The sequence below is a fragment of the Aptenodytes patagonicus genome, chromosome 7, assembly GCF_965638725.1.
Source record: "Aptenodytes patagonicus chromosome 7, bAptPat1.pri.cur, whole genome shotgun sequence".
In the NCBI taxonomy this organism is placed as follows: Eukaryota; Metazoa; Chordata; class Aves; order Sphenisciformes; family Spheniscidae; genus Aptenodytes; species Aptenodytes patagonicus.
This window is the reverse complement of record NC_134955.1, coordinates 26,449,739-26,473,244: the sequence shown is the minus strand read 5'-3', so window position 1 is coordinate 26,473,244 and position 23,506 is coordinate 26,449,739. Positions and strand designations below refer to the sequence as shown.

The following is a 23,506-nucleotide window of genomic DNA, read 5'->3' as shown; positions in this document are numbered from 1 at the left end:
TACAAGACAGGGAGTTCTCTACTTCCCTTTTTTGAGGAGAGAGGAAGTCATATTCCAGCTCTGTAAAGGTTAAGGAGTACGTCCTTTGCTATCAGCTGCACTTCTGAGCTTGTTGCTTCTTCGATGGCATTTAAACCCAGATCTGTGCATTCAAACACAGCAAAACACATACCTATCTCTAGGAACATCTAGGGCAGTGTTATAATCTGGTGGCCCTCCAGGAAGCATATTGAAGAGCAAGTGATTTGTGCCTCGATCCCACCTAAGGCAAAAGAAGAAACAGACAACAGTTAGAAAGGTGTTCTCTACAAACGGATGGTAAAGCCTAGCTCCGGCATTAACTCACAGCATCCTCCCCTCCTGCATTAACCTTAGTTTTTTCCACTTTGTGTTCTTTAAATTCACACACTGAAGTTTCAGTAAGTACCTGGATAACTGTGCCAAAGCCTGAGCTGTCTCCTTGATACGGAGTGCATTCTGATTGAGGACATCTATGGATGGCACAAAAAGGCAGGCCCGGTTGACATCGTCAGTGTAGAATTCACTGTCAGAGATGGCAGTTAACAGCTCATTGTATTCCCTGGAAATGGTGTTGCTCACCGACGTCCCGTATTCATCCACATACTTTTTCAGTGAGTAGATGTATACCTTGATTTTGTTTTTGGGATTGAAGCCACATCGATAGACATCGAAGCAGGTGTGCATCCTGCAGCTGAGGTCTCCCCGCTCAGGAATGGGGCTATCAGCAGGAAGCTTGACCACAGGCACATCATGGACACTGCGTTTTTCAACGGTCCAGTCACTGGATGACTCAATGGAGTGAGGCCAGAACTGGAACATTCCTGTGGCAATCAGGCCAAGCAGAACTATGGAAAAGAGAGTGATGTAGTAGATGCGATGCTTGGTTTTCATCCTTGGGATGAGGGCTGGACCCCGAGTGTTATATTTGGCCGACGCACACATAATGGAATCAATTATCTCTTGTCTCTACAAAACAGAGAGAGAGAGATTTTAGGATGAACTCTGGAAGAGATACATAGTTATCATAATGCAGAGAAACATCCAGTTAACCCTTTCAAGACAGGTTCTTTGCCTCAGCAGATTACAGGAAAATTTCTTCAGATGCTCATGTGTCCCACCAGAACGTAAGATGCCAGCTGGGACTGCCACTTGGCAAGGACAACATGAGGCTGATCTGCTGGGCCTGGCTGTAATGGAATGATGTTGGCCAGTTAACAACCACAAGTACAACCACAAGTCAGAAAAGGACGTGGCTTGGGCAGCGAGGGGAGGAAAAAATCTCAGACACTACATTAGTAGTGAGTCCTCGTAGGTGCCACTCCATCTACGTCTAAGTGTATTCATAGCGAATACTAATAAAAAATAAAACACTCATCTACAAGTGAAGAGAAACAACCTGGATACCCCACAAAGGGCTTATAACGGGGCATCGCACAGAACTTAGAATCATGATACTGCTTCTAATGTAAAGGTACTTTCAAACTGAATTTTAGAGGAACTCCATCATATCCAACTAGAATGATGCTAAACTACTTCTGGCAAGAAAAAGAAATTAATTTGTCATCTTTGTCAATATGCCTTTTGGGGCAAGAAAGTGTTCTACGAGCTGCCACTGCAGACACATTAAGAAAAGCTTATTTAAGAAAAGAACTATTATTTAAATAATAGTTCACTGTAGTCTGAATAACACTTGTAGTGAAAAACATGATGCAATATAAAGTATCACAGAGTCACACAACTACTGTCATCTTTGATGTTTCTTACAAGTTTTTACACACAGAATTGTGGCTCCAGCAAAAGTCAATTTATATTAACTACAGACTGAAGAATCAGCTACTTCTTGCCTGCAAAAACCTGTTTAGGTTTTCAACTAAAGCTTCCGTAATAAATAAATCCAACCTGAACTCTCCACAGTGGAAGCTTTTTAAATGTAGTAAGCATGTTTCTCCCGAAGAAGAATGTGGATGGTATAACTATGTGTTTTGCTTCTGGACAAACAGGATGGTTTCTTGCTTTGTGAGCAAGAAAGAAGTCTGACAGTCAACTGTACAGCAGACAACAAATATGAATAAAAGAAGTATCAATAAGGCATTAAATGGTCTTTATTACAAATTCGGTTATGTTTATTAGCAAGTGGGGTGGCTAACACATGAAGTGACTGCACTTACACACAGCAGCACAAAAATTATCTCAGACGCTAATAAATATTCCACTTTTAACAGTTGCTCTCATCAATTTACATTCACATTCTGATTGTGGAGGCAGCTTTTAAAGCCTACTGTACAAGACAACACATGCATGATGCTGTTATCAGGACAGATGCCAGAATGCTACATTCCTACCAGTTTTATAACTAAAAACTTCCCATATGCTTCTGTTAACCATGTTATTCCTCCTACTGATATACCACCAGAACCACTTGCATTATGACAAAGTTTACACATTTGCAGCAAGCATTTGAGTCACTCAGCGAAGCTGTCTAGACCTAAGCCTGGGGGGAAAAAAAGTCAATAAACTGTAACTCTCCATCCACGCAATCGTTTAATCACTTTTACACAGCACACGATCCACTTGGGCAACCTGCAGGCACAAAACAAGGTCTACTAGCATCTGGAGTGTTAGAAGGAACAGGAATAAGACACAGCAGCCAGAGGTAGCAAAAAAATTACGGGATGTCTCAGACGCGGTAACAGGCGCCTTTCGAGGGACGCCACAGCCTCGGGAGGGCCCAGGCTGACCCGGGTGCCGCGCTGCCCGGAACACGACCGGCAGGAGCCAGGCCCTCCGCCCCGCCGCCGCTCCCCCACCTCCTGCTTTCCTTGCCCGCCCGCGGCAGCCCAGCGGACGGAACCGCCGCGGACAAGGGGCAGAAGACACGGCCCGCCGGAGCGGCGGCACGGCCGGAGCTGCCGGCAACGCCCGCGACAGCCCAGCCCGGCCCGGCCTCCCCACACGGCGCCGGGCCAGGGTGGGCCGCGCCCCTCGCCGCCTGCCGCCCAGACTCACCTCCGCCCGCAGTCGCTCGGGCCCCACCGCCCGCGCCGCCAGCTCGCTGGCGACCCCACGGAGCGGGGCTCGCCCGGCAGCCGCAGCCGCCGCCCGATCCCCGCCGCCGCCGCCGCCTCCCGGCCTGGCAGGGGCGGCGTGCGCACGCGCGCGAGCCGCCGGCGCCACCACCCAGCCGCGGCCGAAGAGCGTCGCGGTCCGGCCGCGCCACCGCGACGGGCGCCACCCCGCGGCGGGAGGGCGGAGCTGCGGGGGGGAGGGGGGGGTGGTCGCGGCCCGAGGAGGCGGCGGTGAGGCCTGCGGCGCGGGGCCGGCCAAGGCCGCCGTGTGCTGCTCAGCCGCCGAGGCCCTGCCGACAGCCGGCGGGTGCAGGCGTTTCACACCCTTTTGAATTTACCTGTGACTTTAGCCCTTTTTTAGGGGAAGAAAACCAGTATTGTCAAACATTTCCAGGCGAAGGCCGTGCCGGCTCCTCCTCCCCTGCCTCGTGTTCCTGCCTCAGCAGCCGTGGCCGCTGCACCCATGTACAACCCCGCCACGCCGTGCAGGCTCCCCGCCGTGGCTCCCTTCTGAAGCCTGCTTTATATTTTGGGGAGCTTTCTTGACTGTTGGTGACTTTCCTTCCAACGCTGCGCCAGCTATAGCCCCACCCCGGTGACGGAAGCCTGGCTGCAGGATTTGGGAAGGCCTCTCCCCGCTGACGGGACACTTCTCCAGTCAGAAAGGGTACTGGGACAATATTAGTGTTCATCTGGGTGCACAAAATTTGTACCGATGAGCCGCCACCACCCTGGTTTTCCATACATTTGCATTCCTGGCTCACTTTCTTCCAGTTCTGTGCGCCTTTCCAAAACTATTTTGGGCTTTCTCCTTGACCGAGGACTTTTGGGCCATGTGTCACTTTACAACGTTTTGGATCAGACTACTTAAGTGAGAAAAAAACCAAACCCACACCTTTCCCAAACCCTTCTCAGGAGTAGCTTGAACCAACCTCTCTCCTGACAGAAGACAGAGCAGGACAAATTTGTTGCACAAAACTCCAGCTGTGCAGGCATCACAGACACTGGTTTCATTCCCAAAAACGGGAGCTGATTTGGTCTGTAGGCAAACTGACCCTTTGCAAAAAAAAATAAGTCAGTAAGATGCTGCAGCTGAACCACACACACTGCAACGGTGCAGTGGAGATGTTGCAGCAGCAGCAGCGTAGTGTCCCTGCATGTGGCACCGATGTTCTTTACCTTTCTCTGCTCTCTGGGCTGATACCAGCAGACCCTGACCATGTTCAGTGCCACTGAGGTGGAAACAAGGACGACTTTACACCTCCCACCTGTAAACAGTTCTCACCTGTTTACTGGCTCTCCTGTCAGTCTGAGGACAGATACGGACTCTTTGAGGAGCAAGTCCTCTGTTTTGTAAAGCTGCAGGTCTCCAGGGAACATTGCAACAGCCATAGAGCTACCAGAGCTCAGCGATGTCCTGCCATGCTAACTCCTCCTGCTGCAGCCCCTTCAGTCGCCTGATTTCTGAGCCAGAAGCATCTCCAGCCTGCTACCTGCTCTCTGCTGCCTGGGATACAAGGCAGGCCAGCTCTGGTCCTACCCTGTAATCCTTGGTTGTTTAAAAGACTCTTACCACATGTATCTCACAGTGTCAGCTTTTGCTGGCCTGAAATGTATTATTCCCTTCTTCACTTTTTCTTGTATCCATTTTTATATATTTGTATCTTGTGTACAATGGTGAGGTGATGGTGTACTGTCCTATAATGTGTGTTTGTGAAAGGATGGGGGGTTTGTACCTGTCTGTGCTCTAAACCTCTAAACTGATTCTCCCCCCCCCCCACACACACACACACACAGAGTACAGTGTCCTTAAGCAGTCTTGACTGTCAGCAATGGGTTAGTTCTCTTTCACTTCGCCTGCCCTTGGGAAAAACGCTTTCTGCAAAGCCATCCACATGCATGCACAGAGACAGCTCAGTACTCCCACAAGAAAGGAGAAATGCTGTCACTGCAGTGCTTTCTCTTCTTTCTCTCAACCTCTTCTCACACACGTTGCATAGCAGGTGATGTAGCATTCTCCTCAGACTCACTGCTACCTTCTTCATCCTGTCCATGACGTTCAAAGCCAACAACAGAAAGGACTCATAGATCTTAAAGCATCCTTTCTGAGCACTGGTAGTGGCTTTTTCCTCCTCCCTAGCGCAAGTTACTAGGGTTTGTTAGAGCACATAATGTTTCTGGTTTTAACCCATCAGCTTGAAATTGCTGCGAGCTGCCCCGTTCATAAATCAGAGGCAGGAACTCTCCTAGGGGGTGAATGGACTGTGCCCAATTTTGTGAATCAGAAGGGGCACCATTCATATGCTGGGGCTGCTGGGATGAGCGCTGGATCTCTGCAGCCATGGGACTCGTCAGCGTGAGCTGTGCCTGGATGTGACTGAGCCGGGGAGGGGGGTCCACAGCCCTGTCGCGTGACGGGGACGCTGGCTGGTCCACGTGCGGCCGGGGGGCCGCCGAACGCAGCCTGCGCCAGCCCATGCAGTGCCCACAGGCGCTTCCTCTGCCTCCCTGCTCTGCCAGGGAGAAGAAAGTGCATCGAATCGATTGTAGCTGAAATATTCACGGAGGCTTGATGATCGTTTCATCCCTGTAGGAAAATTTGGAAAGCAGTGCAATTTTATTAAAAGCTAGAATTAAAGAAATGCAAGCAGCATCAGCTATTTTATTTCAAAATAGCAATGAGAAATGGAGGATGTAGTCTGTTTTGATAGAAATTTCTCTGAAACCACATCAGGGAGCCTGTTTATATTCTAGTGGTGTAGCTAAGCCAGACAAGTCTGCAGCGCAGCATCTATTTTTAGACTCCAGGTTGCCATTTATAGCTTGTAAAAATATTCATCAGCATCTGGATAACAGCTATCAATTTTTATAAATGCACAAGAGAAGTCAGATATTTTACCTCTCTTTGCTTTGCTCTTTTATGTCCTGCCTTATATGACTCTTTGGGGGTCGTCTGGGAATTTGTTTTTAAGGGCTTTACCATCACACCATACATTTGCCTGCTGTTGCATACAGCACCATGTATTTTCTGCTGGGATGATCAGTATACAGAAGAGAAAGAAATGCAGAGAGAGCCTTCTGCTACTGTGTCTCCACACACGTAAAGCAGCTGCACGTGAGATTAAGATGCACTTTACGCAGTCAGTGCTGGAAGCAGCACATTCTGAAAACACCTTTATAATAGAAGGAGGTAATTTTAAAAGGCAAATATGAAGGGGAAAACTAAGGGCTTGGGGACAGCTTTTCCGCCTTATTTTCAACCTATGGCATAGCATAACTAAAAAATCATAGCTCAATTTTTTCTTCTGAAAAATTTGTTAATGTCTACTACCAATATATAAGGTACTGGACTAAATGAAAGAGTTTCTAGTACAAGAGAAAGCAGGATATTGTAACAGCCAGGTCATTGCCTTGGTTCACTCTTTTGGTTTATGTCTTACAACCAAATGATACCCTCATTTGTATCAGTTGAGCCTATAATTAGTCTGATCAATAAACCGTATCTAGCAGCCAATTGCATGGTTTTCTCTCTTGAGCCAGTCCATCGTACACCTCCAGTGCTGCTGGTTTGTGACTGATGGCGCTGGTCAATACAGTGATCTGCCTGATGTCTGTAACTCTACGTCCTCTACCGCCTTCCTGAATTGAAAGGAGAAAGAAATGTAAATATACTTTGGAGGTCTGCTGCTATAGCTCCCACTGAAGGATGAGAGACATGAGGAGATTCAGTCAGGCAAGTGTTCCCTTGAAAGAAACTATAATGTGGCAGAAACATGCAGATAGGAACGCTCTATCAGTGTACGTTTCCCCCTCCATAAAGCTTTCAGCTGTCACGGTTTGCAGATGCATTAATCTTTAATCAATTGAATGCTTTCTGCAGTGAGGTATTCAGGGAAAGAACAGGTCATGACAAGCGCTCGCCTAGAATAACTAAGCGCTCGTGCATAAGCTGTGCCATCAGACCTTGCTGGATAGCAGCAGGGAATAGGCAGAGAGCTAAAAATAGCCTTTCCTTGCAGTGTTTTTCCAGACTATTTTTGATTCTTCATTTTGATAAGGTCGACTGGCTATTTGCTAAAAATAACCAATCCTGGCAAACTGAGGACAAAAAGTAGAGTATTTATAACCATCTCAGGCTCTTCAGTACATTTGTCAGCTGCAGATAATCTAGGATCTTGTCATCGGTCAGTTGCCAGTGTTTTATGTAAGTCGGTAATACATAAAGCATTAATTGGAATGAAGAATGAGTGTATCTTGCCACTCTGATTTTCTCAGATGAAATACACATCTTTTTGTACATATATCCTTGCAGGTTACCTTGCCCTGTTCTTGATGATACTGTCTGAATTGCTTCAGAAAGAACCAAAACAATCCCCTGTTAGGTCAGCCAATCTTACAAAAATAGCTGCATATGCAATTAAAAGTGCAAAAGCGGCTTTACTCTGTTGCACGCCTGATATTTTAGATGCAGAAATTTTCGGGAAGTGTGATTCATGTAGCTTCCTCCATGAGAAAGTTTTTTATCCAGCCCTTGTGTGCCACCATCTCTCTGATGAAATGAAATCACCGCTCTGCCAGCAGCATGAGAGAAACAGAGGGATTCTGTAACCACGTAACTGGAGGAGGACTGCAGAGAAATTGTCAATATAAATGATAATTTGACCCCAAGGCAGGTTGAAGAAACTGGGTGGTTATGGGGGTGGGGGGAGCACACAGCAGTCGGCCCAGCTGTACGCTCTGTTGGATGCATTCTAATAGAGAAAGACAACAATTAAGGTATTAGCATTTATTTAGGAAAAAAACTGTCATACAGTACATTTGAGCAGCTGCCCTTCTTCAGCTAAGGTAGAGAACTATTAAGTTATTAGTGAATATTTTCCCTTACAGATATTTTGCTTGGGATCTATTCAATTTCTGTAAGGGAAAACTCATCTTCACAGATCCGTTCCTTAAGCATGCATGATCCTTCATAAATATTTATCTAGAATGGGCCCCACTTATGCTGTTTGCTTAACTGCAATGTAACACAGGTTAATAATTTGGAGATTGACAGATCCTCCCCTCCCACAAACATGGACACATCAAGAGTAGACCTGAAATGTATGTTAGGGAAGTTTCTGTGACAGAGAGCACTGCTGTACAGGAAATTCCCACCTCTAACCTAAAAACGCTGAACATGCCTCTGGAGTAGAGAGGGGGCGGGGGGGGAGAGAGAGGGAGACTGGAACATGGCAAGGACCATGAAACCATCTAGGATCCTCTCTGCACTCAAATGAATGATAACCTGAACACAAAAATTGTATGCAAAGTGGATTTTATCATCTTGTTTAATTACAATGGACACAAGCAATGAGGGCACAGTGTTATACTCATCTTGATGGCATTTCTTATTTTAGATGAAATGCAGCAATTTTAAAAAATATAGATCTGACCGGCTTCATCATTTCAGGTACTGCTCTGTTTGCCTATTGTTTGACAAACTGGTAAAAGAAAGAAATGCGGGGGGAGACAGCCCTTAATCATTTCTCTTTTTTTTTTTTTTCTGTAGAGATTTGCCACACAGAAAAAAAAAAAGACCATTAATAATAATGATGAGAAATAGTGAGCAGAAAGAACATCTAACATGGAGGTAGCAGAAGGAACAATCAATTTGTACAGGCAGAGCCTGTGTTTTTTCTGTCAGGGTATTCTTACAGCAAGTAAGAGTCTATTTAACTTCTGTATACATATACAGAGGACTTTCTAAATGTTTACCAATTCTTTTCAACCAGTAAAGGCCATTTTCAAAATTTATGGGGTTTGTACAGTCAAAACAAATGTTGTTTATTCCAATGGCAGACTCATAACATCACACTTCTCTCTAGCCTCATTTCCAGTTATATTTTGAGTTTCTGTGACCAAGCTAACATTCCTCAGCGGAGAGCTCCTCAGGCAGGTGTTAAACCTGAAAAAACATGGAAAATACTCCATGCAACAAAGTGTGTGTCTGTCCTGTTATTTTGAGTTACAGCAAGCTCAGATGGAAGTGACCATGGGCCATATTATATCAGCTGTGAGGATTTTGAAAGTGTATTACACCCTCTTTGCTACAGAGAGGTGTGCTTTACTAGCTGCTTCCACACACAGACAGTACAATAAACCCGCTTTCTGAGCAGTAAACATCTATGGGTGAAAAACATATTATATTAGTTGTTACTGTTGTATATTAACATACTCCAACCATAGGAGTGACCAGAACACCAAAAGAAAAGAACATTAGGAGTAATTAATGAGTTGAGTTCGTTATAGGAATCTCCTGAAGTACCACTTCAACTAATGCCTATACAGTCTTACCTGGTTCTTCATTTCAAAGAGCTGTCTCCCTAAATTTTTGTTGCTCAGACCCTCCTTGGGACACATAAGTAAGAGAGGGCAAACCAGTAAGTCCATTTGTGTTTTGGCTGTACATCTCGCCTCCCATTCCATTAAGAAGACCTGTCTTGTGCTATAGCTTTCTTTGTGGACACCCAAGAGCAAATGGAAAATAAATTATAATAATCAAAGAATGTACTTAAAAATATTGTACATGGACAAATGCCAAACCAATAAGCAAATATGATGCTTATATCTATCCCTTATACTCATCAATCACCTCACCAACCTTGCCTCATCACTGGCATCTGAGAGGGGGACCGGTTACTTCTAACAGCTGCCACATGCAGCACCATCTTCTCCTCACCACTGGTCAGACTCTCCTTCTCACTGTGCAGGCAATTCGCCACCGTCACCTCACCAAAGTGCAGTCGCATTAATTATTTGCTACCTATGCCTTAATAATTTGGTTTATGACATAGACATATGTTTTTGCCACTCATTATGACATCCCCATCTGCCCAGATCTATGATGCCCAAGAACAAAACCAACAGAGCCACAATGGTACCGCTGTGAGCCATCAATCACTGACATCCTACCTCACAAAGTAACTGTAAAATGAAAGCTGTTTTACTTGAAGATTGAACCAAAGAATAATCTGAATTTCCTGTTAACTCTCAATACCACCCTTCTCCTAAATGATCTACAGAGAAGAAATCTAAGCAAGATGCATGTATATCATGGGACCAAGGATTTTTTTTCCTGCCTTTCCAATTTCATATTGGAGGTTTGATCAGAAGAGTAGAAGATGGTTCTCCACTGTGTGATCGGCAAATTCCAACTGCTTTGACAGCACAGAATTTAGCCTAAACTTTATCTTTCACCTCTCTAACTCATTATATAAACAGATTCCATAATGCCGCCAGGATGAAACGTGGTTACTATTAGAACAAATTACAGGAGGAGAAAGGCGCACTTCCATTCAGTTTTCATGGGTAATTTCCTTGAACTCTGGATTAATCTGTATGCAGAAAAAACAGCTTAAATTCCTTTAAGATACCTAAATTTTATAGTACCAGAAATTAAAGAGCTTTGTATCTGTGAAAGAAGTTTTCCAACTGAAATACTTTATCACCATCATACAGGAAACAGTGTCTTTTAAAACGGAAAAGAGAGGAACGAGAGGAGACTGAAGAATACTGTTTAGTCAAACAGTATTACCTGCAAATTACATTACCCTGCAAATTGACAAACATAGCTAAAAAATTGCCTTAATTACCCTGATAATGGTGGAAGCTGCCACCTTGGAAGCCTGTGGGCTTAAAGTAGGTACATAGGTACACCTATGTACCTATGTACCACCTTCTGCACAGTGGCAGAAGCAGCATTCTCTGCATTGCCCTGCCAATATACCTCACTGCTAACCGGAAGGGAAGGACTTCCAGGAATAGGAAGGCTGCAGAAAGAACATCTACTTTCAATCACCTCTCTGTTCTTAGCTCTTTTGTGGACACTGTGCCAAGAGGCTAACGGATGCTGTTTATTTCTATGCATACAAAAAAGAAGGAGAGAAACAAAAACGGGCATTTTGCCAACTGAGGGGGTTGGATACTGGCTGATCTCAGGTTAGACTGGAAACCAACTCAAAATGATAAAGCTTTACAGAACTCAGACTACATGACCACGATCCTAAGAGCCTCACCCATGCAGATGAACCTGTACACATGCTTATTTACCCTTAGCTGAGGCTAAGTTAGGGCTCACACTGGGTTCTATCTCCCAAAAACACCTCTTTGAGAAAGCAGTCATCTTCTGGCCCCGAAATAGTTAGTTACATCTGGTCCTCATTCAGGAAAAGGGAAACTTTACACATTTTAACAATCTCAAGTCTCTGTCTTCCTGGAAAGCGTGAAATAAGAAGCATAAAAAATGACACCACAGGACCTTATAAGAGAGTTAAGAGCATATTCATTAGAAATGAAATACAAAATACAGTGATGCTGCAGGACAGGGGGTAGCAGGCGAACAAGACCCCCACCATTCCCTACCTTCACCCCAATCCAAGGAATACACCTATATAATACAAATTAGAGATCTCAAACAGGGGGGAGGGGAGGGGTTTTACAAAGTGATTTTCTTGCTATACAGAAAATATATTATTTGCTGGAAGTCACTGCTGAGCTGTTAGGGGCCCAGGGTCAGTCACTGCTCGAAACCCCCTGAAGGCTCACTGACCCCTACTGCTTTCCAACCAGTTTGCTGAACACATCGTAGATCTCTGGCTTTTCCTGTGCAAACTGCTCGGCTGTATTTTTCTGTAGCCAGTCGGATGAACGCATCTGTTGCTGCAGGAGGCCAATGAGGTCACCAAGGTTGGAGCTACCGGCACAGGTAGGCTCCTGCTGGCGGGACACAAAAATTACTTCATCTGTGCTGTCTGCTTTGCCATCCTGTTCTGACTGACAAGGCTGCTCCTTCTCCTCGGCCAGTATCTCCTGCTCCCGCTCTTCCAAAACCTTGCGGATCCGTTGCATACCTGCAGTGGTATAAGGAGGAGAAACACTAGTGGATTAGGTTAAGCCACAAGTGTCCCCAAATCCATCAGATCCAGAAAAATTTGGAGGATGGAAGGAAAGGGAGGAAAAAACAAGAAGACGAGGATAATAATAATAGGATAAGTTTAGGATTAAGGAGGGGAGGAAACAGTGCTGCAGAAATTCTGGTGGGAGGAAAAAGAGAAGAAAGCATTACTCACCTAACTGTAGCCGGTGGGTCTTGTCAGCAAAGATGATGCGGAACCATCCGGGTTCACTGCATTCAAAGGCTTTACCGCAGGACAAGAGGACCTTGTTATCCAGAAAACGCCTCCAGAGCAGCATCTCCTCCTCAAATGTGCCTGTCCTGAGGTACTAGGAGAGTCAGGAGAAGTGCCAGAGGTTAGAAACATATAAGCTAAATCACTGAGATCCTCATGAATTTGTGATTCCCATGAGGTCTGCAAAGGCCAGGGGAGACACCTTTTACCTCTGAAGTACAGCAGTTGTGATATAAAGGAAGAAATGGGGAGGAAAGTGGCTTGAGAGCAGTAAGATTCCTGCAAGGAGGGAAATGCAGACAGACGAAAGGAAAAGAACGGACAGAAATACTGGGCAGCCCTTCCCTCTGCTCATCAGACAACAAATTTGTTAAAACCAAATGCTTATCACAATATTAAACTTTCCTCTAGATGCAGTTGCACCACGTGCCTGCCCTCATCCCAGGGGAAGCCTCCTTTCCTAAGACTACCAACCTTTCGGAAATCAATCCAGACAAAGAAGCCTGCATTGCGGTTGAGAAAAGGAACCCCAAGTGTCTTCAGCTCGTCTGTCACATACGTATGGGCAGCTTTTAGGCGGGCATGGTTGGCCCTCAGGTACACCTGGTTGATCCAGTCTGACCAGAAGGAGAAGATAAAGAAAAAAATCACAAACTGAGCAAGAATTCAGATCCGTTCAAGTTTCCAAAACACTCACAGTGCCTTTTTCCATTTCACCCTTCACCTCCTTTTTTTGTTTTCTGTTTCCTCAAATAGCAAAAAGAGGGGCAAGAACTATTTAGCAGTTTCATGTCTGTGCAGAAGAATATCTTCTTGACCTTCCTGAGGAAGTTTCCCTACATTCATAGCTCTTAGTTGCTGTGGACTGTTAGCACTCCATCCAGGGCAAAGCTAGAAATCCAGTTCCATTTCCCTCGTCCCACAAGCCTGTATTCTTTGTTTCTGGTCAGCTGGTTCTACACAACGCTGGCTATTTCTATACAAATAGCTATCACATTTCTTCAGAGCTGCTCCTCTAATTCTGCTGATCAGGAACTCTGCAGAAATGGTCCTTTTCTGTAGAACTGTCAGCCTCGTGTTACATGGGCAGCTTCAGGAATACAGAAGACTGTCAATTAAGCTGTACAAAGAGAAGACCACTTGGGAAAGTAAGGGGAGGGGATCCCCCAGGTACCAAGACACACAGAATGGCAGAGGATCATACATGGAGCTACTGACTCACCTCTGTCTCTAAGCAGCTGTGCAACCTTGTGCTGGACGGGTCCACAAACCCCATGGAAATAACACAAAGAAGCCACTGCATTAGCAACATCTTGGTTCTCTGTATATAAAGTACCAAAACGAATCCCAGAGACAGCAAAATCCTGCAGAAGACACGGAGAGACTACTTTATTACACAGGAAGACCGGGATCCTATTACTACTGCCTTGTTCTTTCCAGCATGAGGAACCTGAGGACACCAGGCCAACCCTACCAGCCAGGAAGCCACGGCACAATGGCGACCAGCACTCACCTTGCTTATTCCCCACATCACATGAGTCCGCTGTGGATCAGGCAATCTGTATGTAGAAGGATGCAGATGGGCAGTTAGTGTCATAGGTGCTGAAGCTTTTGGATCACCAGTGCAGCATTGCAGAAACAGAGAGGCAGCATTACACAATGACAGACAGTGCAGCACGGAACATCAGTCAAGTAGGGAAAATTCAAATCCGACCTAACTTTAGAATCTAGGAACTCCCTGGAACTAGTTTTAGACACAATTTTTAAATATTTCAGACATAGAGATACTTGCAAGTGCTATATTTCATGCGCAGGTTTCCTGCACATATGAAGCTTGTACATATAATACTACAAATCAGGCCTGTGCCAATGTATTTGCCAAGAATTAGAAGTAATTTTCTTTCTTTCAAACCCCAATATTTTGCAGAAGGAGATAAAATTCTTCTTTTGCAATGTCGTACATCCAAGCCCAGCAACACTGAGCTAACACTTAACCAAGTGTATTTTATTTCCTTGCAATTGAGCACAAAAAGAAAGATAGCACCGCTGGTGAAAACTAGAAATTAAAAAAAAACCCACACAAAAAAAAACAAAAAACCCCACACCATATTTTTGAAAGGTGAGATTTGAAAAGTTTTTCATCTCGTTAAATCAATACCTAATAAAACCCATTCTCCAGTCTGTAATAGCACTGTGATCCGTGACTACTGTATGAAAAAAAAGAAAGTAAACAGCAACAGAAAGTCTTCACAGGCATCAACAGAAATGTGGGAAAGAGGTAACAATGTTTAGGTAGGAAGAAAAGCCTCGCTCTCAACAAATGAAACATCTGTTTCCAGTTTTGGGGACTGTCACAAGCAAATACCGAAGCACACATTGAAAAGTATACCACAACAGAAAACTAACTACCATTTTTTACTTGCTAGATTGCACTTGACAAAATGCATTTGCCATTTAGAAATTACAAAAAACAGGAGATCAGCGTAAGGCAGATTCAGAATTTGCTAGCTCATGACTTAACTTCCAGTCACAAGTTCTCAGCAAGGCATCATGTTGAACTGTCACTGGAAGATGGCCAGGGAAGTAGGAGCTGATTTTACCTGTCCATGCCTAGGACACTGTGAAACGTGGCTGATTCATCAAAAACTGACAGCATGTAGATCTCATCTACTATCACATGCAATTCATGTCTGCAAAAGGACAAAATGGAGATTACAAAAGGCGGCTGCTTCTGGTTTAGAAGCAGATATAAATTCAGGCCTGCAAAGTCTCGCTTTATACAAAGAAGAGGGACACCAAATTTTGCGGAAGCAAAGCATTTTTTTCACAACTCAGAAGGTCTATTATGTGTACATTGAAGTGATTTGAGATATATCCACCTGTCACCCACTGCAACCATATAACAAGATAAAAATTTAGTCATTTCCAATGCACTGGTGAAAATTAATTCCTGTATGTACTACCCGTCTAGAATAAGTTGTATCATCATCCACGCAGAATCTCACAGATTCTGAATCTCAGGGAGTATCCGTGATCGATGATGAAGCTGGGAACCCATATTCATATATTTCTTTGTCTTTGCACATACAGAGAAACTGAGAGGAAAGGAACTCAGCTTCCTACCAGAGAAGCACAATGCCATAGTGTTTGCTAGGACCACCAACAAATAAAACTTGCATTCCTTGATGCAAGTTGCTTTGCCACTCCAGATGACTGCATGGTCCATGTTCTCTTGTCCCCAGCACTCCGCTCTCCTCTCTTAAGCCCACCACTGTGTCTGAAGAATAGACTGTTTGCCTGACTTAAAAGATATTCACAGATAAATTCAGGGACAGTGAGTAGTCCACCAGATTCTGGAAGCCGTATCCGACTCAGGATGCCTCAGCCTTCCAAACTGACATACCTTTTAGCAAATTCCAGGTAATCCCGTAGCTCTGACAAGGAGTAGATGTCCCCGAGGGGATTTTGGGGATTCAGAAGAATTAAGGCCCTTACAGTGACACCCTGCAGAACACAAATAACACAGTATTAAGAGAGCACCCATCATGAGATAAATTTTCAGTCCCTCTGCTTGAGCAGTGAGTGTGACACAAGATTCCCCTTGAGCTTCCACCATGATTTTTCACCTCAAAGGTTAGATTTGTATGAGAAAACTTTCAGCCACAAATTAAGATTTTTTTTATAATTATACCACTTGCAAAGTGAACTGAGGAAAAGATTATAGAATCAATCTATGACTTTGAAAAGAGGGAGCCTGCCACAACTGTTGCCATCTGGTCAACCAATTAATGAGAAAGATGCTCTCACACGTTCTCAGCATGGAAGAGAACCTTCTCTGAGCTGTATCAGTAACTGGGAAGTAACAGATTACTGAAGATTGCCCATGAATGAGGCAAGAAAGATAGGAATTTGAGCTATGTGGATGCAAACTGTTCTCATTTAGAGCACACTTGGCTGGAGATGTCAGAGCCGGTACTGATCTAAAGATGCGGCTAAACATATATAGGGCTTAGGACAACGTGAAAACTTACAGACTAATTATTCAGAAAGGTGATACTCATTTGCATTTATCCTCTAGATTTGCACCTCTCTCCCTCCTGCAAAAACTCTCGGTGTTCTTAGTGGATTCATCTGCACTACTGTGTAGAGCAGTCAGTTTTGGGGTAACTCAGCTGGCCTTCCTGAAGGAGAAACCCTGGGTAGTCCCCAGTTTTTAGTGCACGCCCAAGTACATTTTTTTTTGTGATATGAATGGGCTCCAGTGCTTTGTGAATGGTCCGGTACTCCTGGTTTTTCCTTTCTGCTGTGACCAAAATTGGACAGACACGACACCGGGCGATTCCCCCTAAGACTGCCCCTGAGTTTGCAAGCAGCCTCATCTCAGTTGGTCTACAAGGACAACCAGAAAGCCAGGTGCTAGGTTTTGAAAATGTTTTGATCTTCAGGCCACATATTGTAGACTTAACTGGTGATGTGAAGCTTGGCCAAACTCACCTCTGCCCGGGCATCCTGCAAGGCTTTTTCCAGTTTTTCCACTGTAAGCTGAAAAGGCCGAGTGCTTGTTCCAGTAATCTGAAAGACATCACAAAGATAAAAAAGGCCACGTTTTTTCAATAGAGTCTGCCTTGAGCCAATCCCCTGAGAAATGTTCCCCAAAAGAAAATAAAAACCCAACAATAATGACCTCGCAACCATTTTCTTATCTTTTTATACTACAGAGAGAATAAATAAATAAATAAAATCAAAGAAATGTTCATCATAGGCTGGCCACACACACAGAATTCTCTGGTTATGCTTGAATAACTAAAACAATGCAAGACCTCCATCTGCTCTTCTACCCCTGGGACCATCTTTAGTAGGACAGTACATACTTCTGTCTTCAAGGCTCAAAATGGCCATTTTTTTCCTCTCAAGAGCCGTTATTGGGAGTAAGATACAAGAAAAGGACAGGACTGGAATCCAGATTTATGGTCTCGAACAACTTTCTTGCAAATTATGTGCCCAGTTTCCCAGCAATAAACTGGGAAAATGTCCACAGGCTGCAGCCTATCCTCATTCTGAGGACTGCTTTCAGAGGTTCCCAAAGCTCGGCACTTTCCAGTATCAATTTTAACTACAGAGGTTGGTATTCCCTTCCAGAATCTGAGGTAAGATCTTACCTTACTGTCTAAATAGGCATACACCAGCTTGACATTACCATAGAGGAAGACACTCTGGGTAATACCACCGTAAAAGGGAGTAGCAATCAGAACAGCTTCTGGAACCGAGAAAACAAAATTGTTTATCAACAGGTCACAGTCCTTCTCTCTCTTCTAATGTACTTCATCTAAACATGAAAGCTTTTTTACAGCTGTGCCCTCTGGAAACACTGTAATGTTACTGCCTTTTCCTCCACTTCATTTTTACGTTAATTCTTTAATCTTCTGCAAGAACCCAAGTAAACATGAGTATAGCACACTTTTAGTCTAACAAACTAAAACAGGGCACCACGAAAACAGTGAAGGCAGACAGGGCAAGACACCAAGTGTGAGTGCATGACATCTGCAGACCATGGAGATGATGAATTTCACAGCACAACCTTGCACGAAACGAACTTTGCAGTAGGCCAATGCCAGTTCCACTACTTCATTTCTGTCAAACAATATTTAAACGGAGTAACACATTATTTCCCATGAAAAATAAACATTAAAAACATCTCCCAAAATCCACTTACCCCCTGGATCACAAAGTACTGTAGCTAATGCAGAAAATAAAGAGCCACAACCATTTAAAACAATCACCTACAGAAGAAAGAGAGAGGCTAGTGATGAATCTGTCCATAGAAAGACAACACTATAAAATAATAATTTCTGACCATATCACCGAAATATATTTTCTCCCCAATTCTTTAGCACGGATGTTCCCGTAATTTTCCTGCTGAAATCCCACTTCTACCAGAAATACATTTAACCCTGTTCTTTGCTTCAGAGACACTTTGTCCGGTGCTGTTCTCGATTCTAATAAGCAATTTAGAAAAAGAGTAGGCTTTAAGTAGGGAAAAAATTGGGGAGCAGTTCTGAACTGCTAGAAAAGCAAACTACTTTTCATCAGCTAATGTGTTATTGTCTCTTCGTGGTAACAGCAGCTCCAACCTTCTGCCAAATTTGTGCAAAAGTGGAAACCACTGTCTTGTACAGGAGCAGGTTTGACTCCTGCTTCTAGAAGACAGATGCTCACAAGTCCCATGAGTGTCACTCCAAGTATCAGGCAGAATCTGCTGCCTTGGAGAAGCAGTGACCAGCAAACTGAACTTCAGTTCACGTGAAGTATGGGCTTCCGCTGAATTATTGCAGCCAGAAAAGCAATGGCTGCACCAGCTCCTGCTGCCTTCAGCACTCAGCAGAGGCAGGAGTCCCCGATCTCCACAGGCGCCTGCACCCAGTCTGCATCTCTCCCAAGTCAGCAAGTCCTGCAGAGACTCAGGTCTTGATGCGTTCCTTACAACAGTGCCGCAAAGTTTGAAAAGGTCTGTTTTTACAGGCTAAAACTACTCTTGGCTCAATTACAGATTTTTGTCCTGAGGTGTAACAGCAGAACGGGATGAAATTAAACTTGACTGAAACAATGGGCACTCTTTGTCAAGGCTGAGGGATACAGGCACAGTAGATCCCAGAGCTGAGTAAGGAGATGAAAACATAAAGCCCCACTGAGAGTACTGGCATGAGGAGTTGGCACACAAAAGTAAAGCATGAGGCAAATATACAGTACACCCGAAGTGTTTTGGCTGAAGTGTGCATCAAAAGCTACTGAAATGGCAATGAATCAATCTCATTTACATGATAAAAGGCTGTCATCTTACCAAATCATTTGTTTAAAAAAAGAAGATGAAACTGTTTGACAACAAATGGCAATACATTAGAAGAGACACCAATGGAAAGTGGGTTACCCACATTTTCTGCCTTAAGAGGTGCAGGGGCCTTGCAGTAATAGGTCAAAAATCGAGCCACTTCCTCCCGTAAACTGAGAAAGACACAAAAGCAAATATTAATTCAGCTTATTCTCCAAGAGGCTGGGCTTCCCCAGGTCCACATCTCGGGACAATAAAGCCAGGGCACAGTAAAGTCTGGTGAAAATAGCTAGAAAACAGGATAGCTCAGGCCCATGCCACAGACATGACTTTTACACACAGCAAAGGTGTCACAGATAACGTCTATAATGCTGCATACATTTCTGATGAGCTTTAATCGAGGCACAGAAGAGAAGATTAAAGTCCCCAAGTGTTCACTATGTTTCAAAGAACTGTTTGGCGTTACCTAATTTGTTAATGTATACAGTGCTTTTAAAACTCTGTTTGCTTTAGAAAAATTGCACCTTCTCTCACATAAAAGGTTTTTTAACTGGATGAACTGGTAGGGCAGCTAATTTACAGTTTTGCAAAGAAAAAGATGATTAAATGACCTAGAAAAGTTTTAACTAGTGAGTGTAGCAGAACAAGTTTGTATTCATCCATTCTGCTTATCAGACAAGTAGTCAAAAAGAGAAGCATTACAGAAAAGAGAAGACTTACAACATATGTCCCTTCCAATCAGGATACTGAAGCAGTGGAGGCTCCATCAGATTCATATCGGTCTGTGTCAGCTGGGAGCAACAAGAAGAACCATTAAAAGCACAATCACTGATATCGGAAACATGGAGGTAGACGGGATCCATGTACAGGCACATACCTGCACAGACACGCACACACACACGTGCAACTTCAACAGTTGTAAAACTGGATTGAGAAAGCCACTGACCATCACAATTAATGCAGCTTGGAGAAGCAAGGACCAGCAAACTGATCAGTGATAACTTCAGGTTATGTGAAGTACGCGCTTCTGCTAAGTTATTGCAGCCAAAACTTTGCTGCACAGAGATCTACAAAAAGGACGCAGAATGGGCAATACACACAATGCCCATAACCAAGATGCCTGCAGAAGACTTTCTCAGCAAATGAAGCAACCCAAAGAGTCCCAAAGAGTGTTTCGCCCAAGCTCTGAAGACAACAGCTTTCAGCTGGAAAGTAAGTCCCAGTTGTGAAAGCTCAGGTCTAGACTGTCAGAAAGAGATAGGAAATATTTTGAATCACAGTCAGATACGTATTTTCTTTAATAAACTTTCAATATATTAAATTTATTAATGAATTCTAGCTTTCATTTATGTCTCAGTTCCAAGTTACTGCAGCTCCTTCAGATCTTTAATTCTGATAAGTTTTGGTAAGTGTTAAAGCGTAACAGGAGCTTTCAAAAGACAGGAGAAAAATGAAATTATCTTCTTGATAATTCTTCCCTGGGTCAGGCACTTTGTTCCTTATTAAGAGTTCATTCTGATCTCAAAGACAGACTCACCTGAACTGTGGAGCCCTTTTTAATGTTTATATTTAGATAAAGTATGCACACTGCTTTTATCTAAATATTTTCAAGGTTGTAAATATCAGGGTTTCACATAATCCAGTTCTATGAAGTTGCAAGGGAAAGCACAGCAGTGATATGGGCAGAGAGGACATTTTACATAAACAAAAAGGGAATAAACAAATATTATGTACAATGTACCTTCCAAATATTTAATGGCAACCAAATCTATGAGTTAATATTAAAAAAGGCGAGGGTGGAGGGACACGACAAGTAGGTGATAGTGCAAGGGAGGAGGGAAATTCAACATGCAGTGTGAAAGTTTCTCACATAATAATAAAACCACAACATTCTGTATCGGTGTTTTAATAACTGGTGCCAAGCTCTGGAGTTTAAAGACACTGTCCTTATCCCATGCAAAATTACAACCTGATATTATAGGATTAAAGTTCCTTTATTCAGCTGCAGATGTTCTTGAAGCCTACGTAGCACAGAACAGTGCCTCCTTAGATCTCTCTCCTAAACCTATCTAGAGAATGCAACATAAAACACATCAGCAAACTTGGCCAAAAATGACTATGCAATAATAAAGAGGAGAACCCTTAAAGGTAATGCATTAAGGGCTAAGGAAGCCAGATGGGCCAAATGAAAGGAAGACCATCTGAGATGTCACGCCACAAAATATTCTTTAATTTAAGGGTCAAAAGTTGAAGACAGAAATGTGATACATTATTCAGTGGAAACAGTAAGTATTTATTATCCCAAATAGCAACAAATTATTTGCCTACAATCCCAGCTGGTGCTGCATTCAGTGAATCCATACTGTCACTCCAGGCTGTGATGACCGAGAAGCTGGCAACAATATCTTTGTTCAGCTTGTTGCCACAAGCGTGATGGCTCATCTCACTATAGCTTACAAAGTCTTAACTCATTTTCGTAATAAGGCCAATTAAGATGCAGCTGACTACCGTCTCCCTCTGCACTACTTACTGCAGGCTTGGTGTTAGTTTTAAGGGGAAAGGACAGCGAAGGAAGGAAGGTACCACCTACGCAGCCTAGAAGGCACCTTTTTTGTGCAGGCAGCAGCTCTGCCTTACCTGTTCTTTTAGCTGGAAGGCGGAGTGGTGGGGTAGCGTCCCCCCGAGTCAGTGGAGTGGCAGGCAGAAATAAAACAAGGAACATTTTGAGGGTGGGAATTGGTGGAACGGGAGCAACCATGAACTTCAAACCACAGAGGCCGACTGTCCGACCCTGAGCCACCTTCCCTCCCCACAGACAACTTCAGGTAGGAGAAACTGCCACCTGCCTGCCTCGCAGGCTGCACCTGGGCAGTGATTTTAATGGAAATCAAGAAACATTCCTCTAGAGCACGGTTCTGTTGTTTTCTTTTCACTTTTTCCACTTTTTGAGTTGTGCTGTGTTTCATGCCTCTCCCTGGTGCAACTGAACAAAGTGAGCAGGTAGCAGCTGACCCAGTCTGATTTCGAGAGATTTCAAGAGCTGCCACCATTCACTGCTGCCACCCTCACACATTTCAGGTAAATTCAGAACTGGGTGTCCAAATCGTGTGACTTTATAATGAACAGATGTGAAGATCCTTGACATTAAATAGAGTTCAAAACTAATTTCAAAACCTCTGTATTAAATCAACTCCTGTCAGCAGGAGAAAATAAAATGCATCCTATTTTCTTTTAGTTTTCTGAGCCAAATACATCCCCAAAGAGAAACCCATCATGAAGAGGAACGGAAAAACACCCTTCTTCCTATCCTTCTGGAAAAATAACATAAATAAATGTACAAATAGCCGGACTCAAAAGCAACTTCCAACAAATAAAAAATTCACAATGAAAAACTTTACCAGAGAAACCTGAGCAACAGCAATAACTCTGGGAAAGTGCAAGCACTGAGGAGAAGCTACACAGCAAATTCAGTATTTCTTTTTGGAATAGGACTTACCCGCTTAGACATCAGGTCAAAGCAGAGTTTATTCTCACTGGTGCCGAAGTTTATTATACCCTAGAAAAATAAACAATTTCTTGTTTATAGACACAAAAAACACGTGCATACATCACCTTAGCTATCACTTCACTAAATTGCCTCCAAAAAGCTTACCAAGGAAAAGCCAAAACACAGTTCACATAAACTTCACCATGTATAACTTGAGACACATATCTCTGTGTGTGTGTTTACATATATATCCCAGGCACTCAGCTTCTTAGTCAATAAACTAACAGTTCGTACTTCTTTACAGAGTATGTTTAACTTAATCTTGAATTCACTCACTGGTATATATCTAACTACAAAAGAAACCCTAAAACAATTCTGAGAAAACCAAGGTTTACCCTTCTGCAGCAGTTTTAAACAACTTTTTGGATACACTTCTTTATCTAAAAGCATTTGTTTATCAATCATTACCATTCCACTCCACAGATTTGCTCAGAAACCACATAAACATGTAGTCATGAAAAGTGGTTAAAACACTACATTTTCCCCTCTGGAGAGATGACCCTACAGTTCCATGTTTAGCATTTGGCCCTGCTTATTTAGCACTACATTAGATCTTGAAGAGTTCAAATCTACTAGCACATTTTCATTATTGGAAGAGGTTAGGTAAATACGTTTTTAAAAATGCAAAAGGAAATCTAAGCAGCTGTACATTTATGATGTTACTAAAGTACAAGTCCAATTTTAGGTATTTGTTTAAAAAGCTACCTCCTACATAGACAACAGTTGGCAGAAGAGGGAGTTTGTGCCTCATAATGCACCTTGTATCAAAAACTTCACTGTGTTTTCCTATCTTAAAAATCTAGTTTTCACCTCCCAACACAGTGTGACTAAAGTCAGGGCTAATAATAAAACATTTTTAAAGTTTCAAGTAGTTCAGTAT

At 43.4% G+C, this 23,506-nt stretch overlaps 2 protein-coding genes across 5 annotated transcripts in view; both read right to left on the bottom strand.

Annotated features, from left to right (window-relative positions):
• EXT2 (exostosin glycosyltransferase 2) overlaps positions 1-3,118 on the bottom strand; it is an 81,315-nt gene extending 78,197 nt beyond the window's left edge. The window contains exons 1-3 of the mRNA XM_076344410.1: positions 3,028-3,118; positions 428-987; positions 173-262 (exon numbers count right to left, since the gene is read on the bottom strand). Of these exons, the coding sequence (XP_076200525.1) occupies positions 173-262; positions 428-963 (626 nt within the window). The 5' untranslated portion in view covers positions 964-987; positions 3,028-3,118. The remainder of the gene's footprint in view (positions 1-172; positions 263-427; positions 988-3,027) is intronic.
• An 8,265-nt stretch (positions 3,119-11,383) lies between these two features.
• ACCS (1-aminocyclopropane-1-carboxylate synthase homolog (inactive)) overlaps positions 11,384-23,506 on the bottom strand; it is a 28,851-nt gene continuing 16,728 nt past the window's right edge. For all 4 annotated transcript variants that reach the window (XM_076344408.1, XM_076344407.1, XM_076344405.1 and 1 more), the window contains exons 3-15: positions 22,576-22,635; positions 19,800-19,870; positions 19,183-19,252; positions 17,967-18,033; positions 17,413-17,510; positions 16,748-16,825; positions 15,657-15,757; positions 14,854-14,943; positions 13,767-13,812; positions 13,476-13,617; positions 12,728-12,870; positions 12,194-12,347; positions 11,384-11,974 (exon numbers count right to left, since the gene is read on the bottom strand). In XM_076344408.1, coding sequence (XP_076200523.1) covers positions 11,676-11,974; positions 12,194-12,347; positions 12,728-12,870; positions 13,476-13,617; positions 13,767-13,812; positions 14,854-14,943; positions 15,657-15,757; positions 16,748-16,825; positions 17,413-17,510; positions 17,967-18,033; positions 19,183-19,252; positions 19,800-19,870; positions 22,576-22,635 — 1,419 coding nt within the window. In that variant the 3' untranslated portion in view covers positions 11,384-11,675. The remainder of the gene's footprint in view (positions 11,975-12,193; positions 12,348-12,727; positions 12,871-13,475; positions 13,618-13,766; positions 13,813-14,853; positions 14,944-15,656; positions 15,758-16,747; positions 16,826-17,412; positions 17,511-17,966; positions 18,034-19,182; positions 19,253-19,799; positions 19,871-22,575; positions 22,636-23,506) is intronic.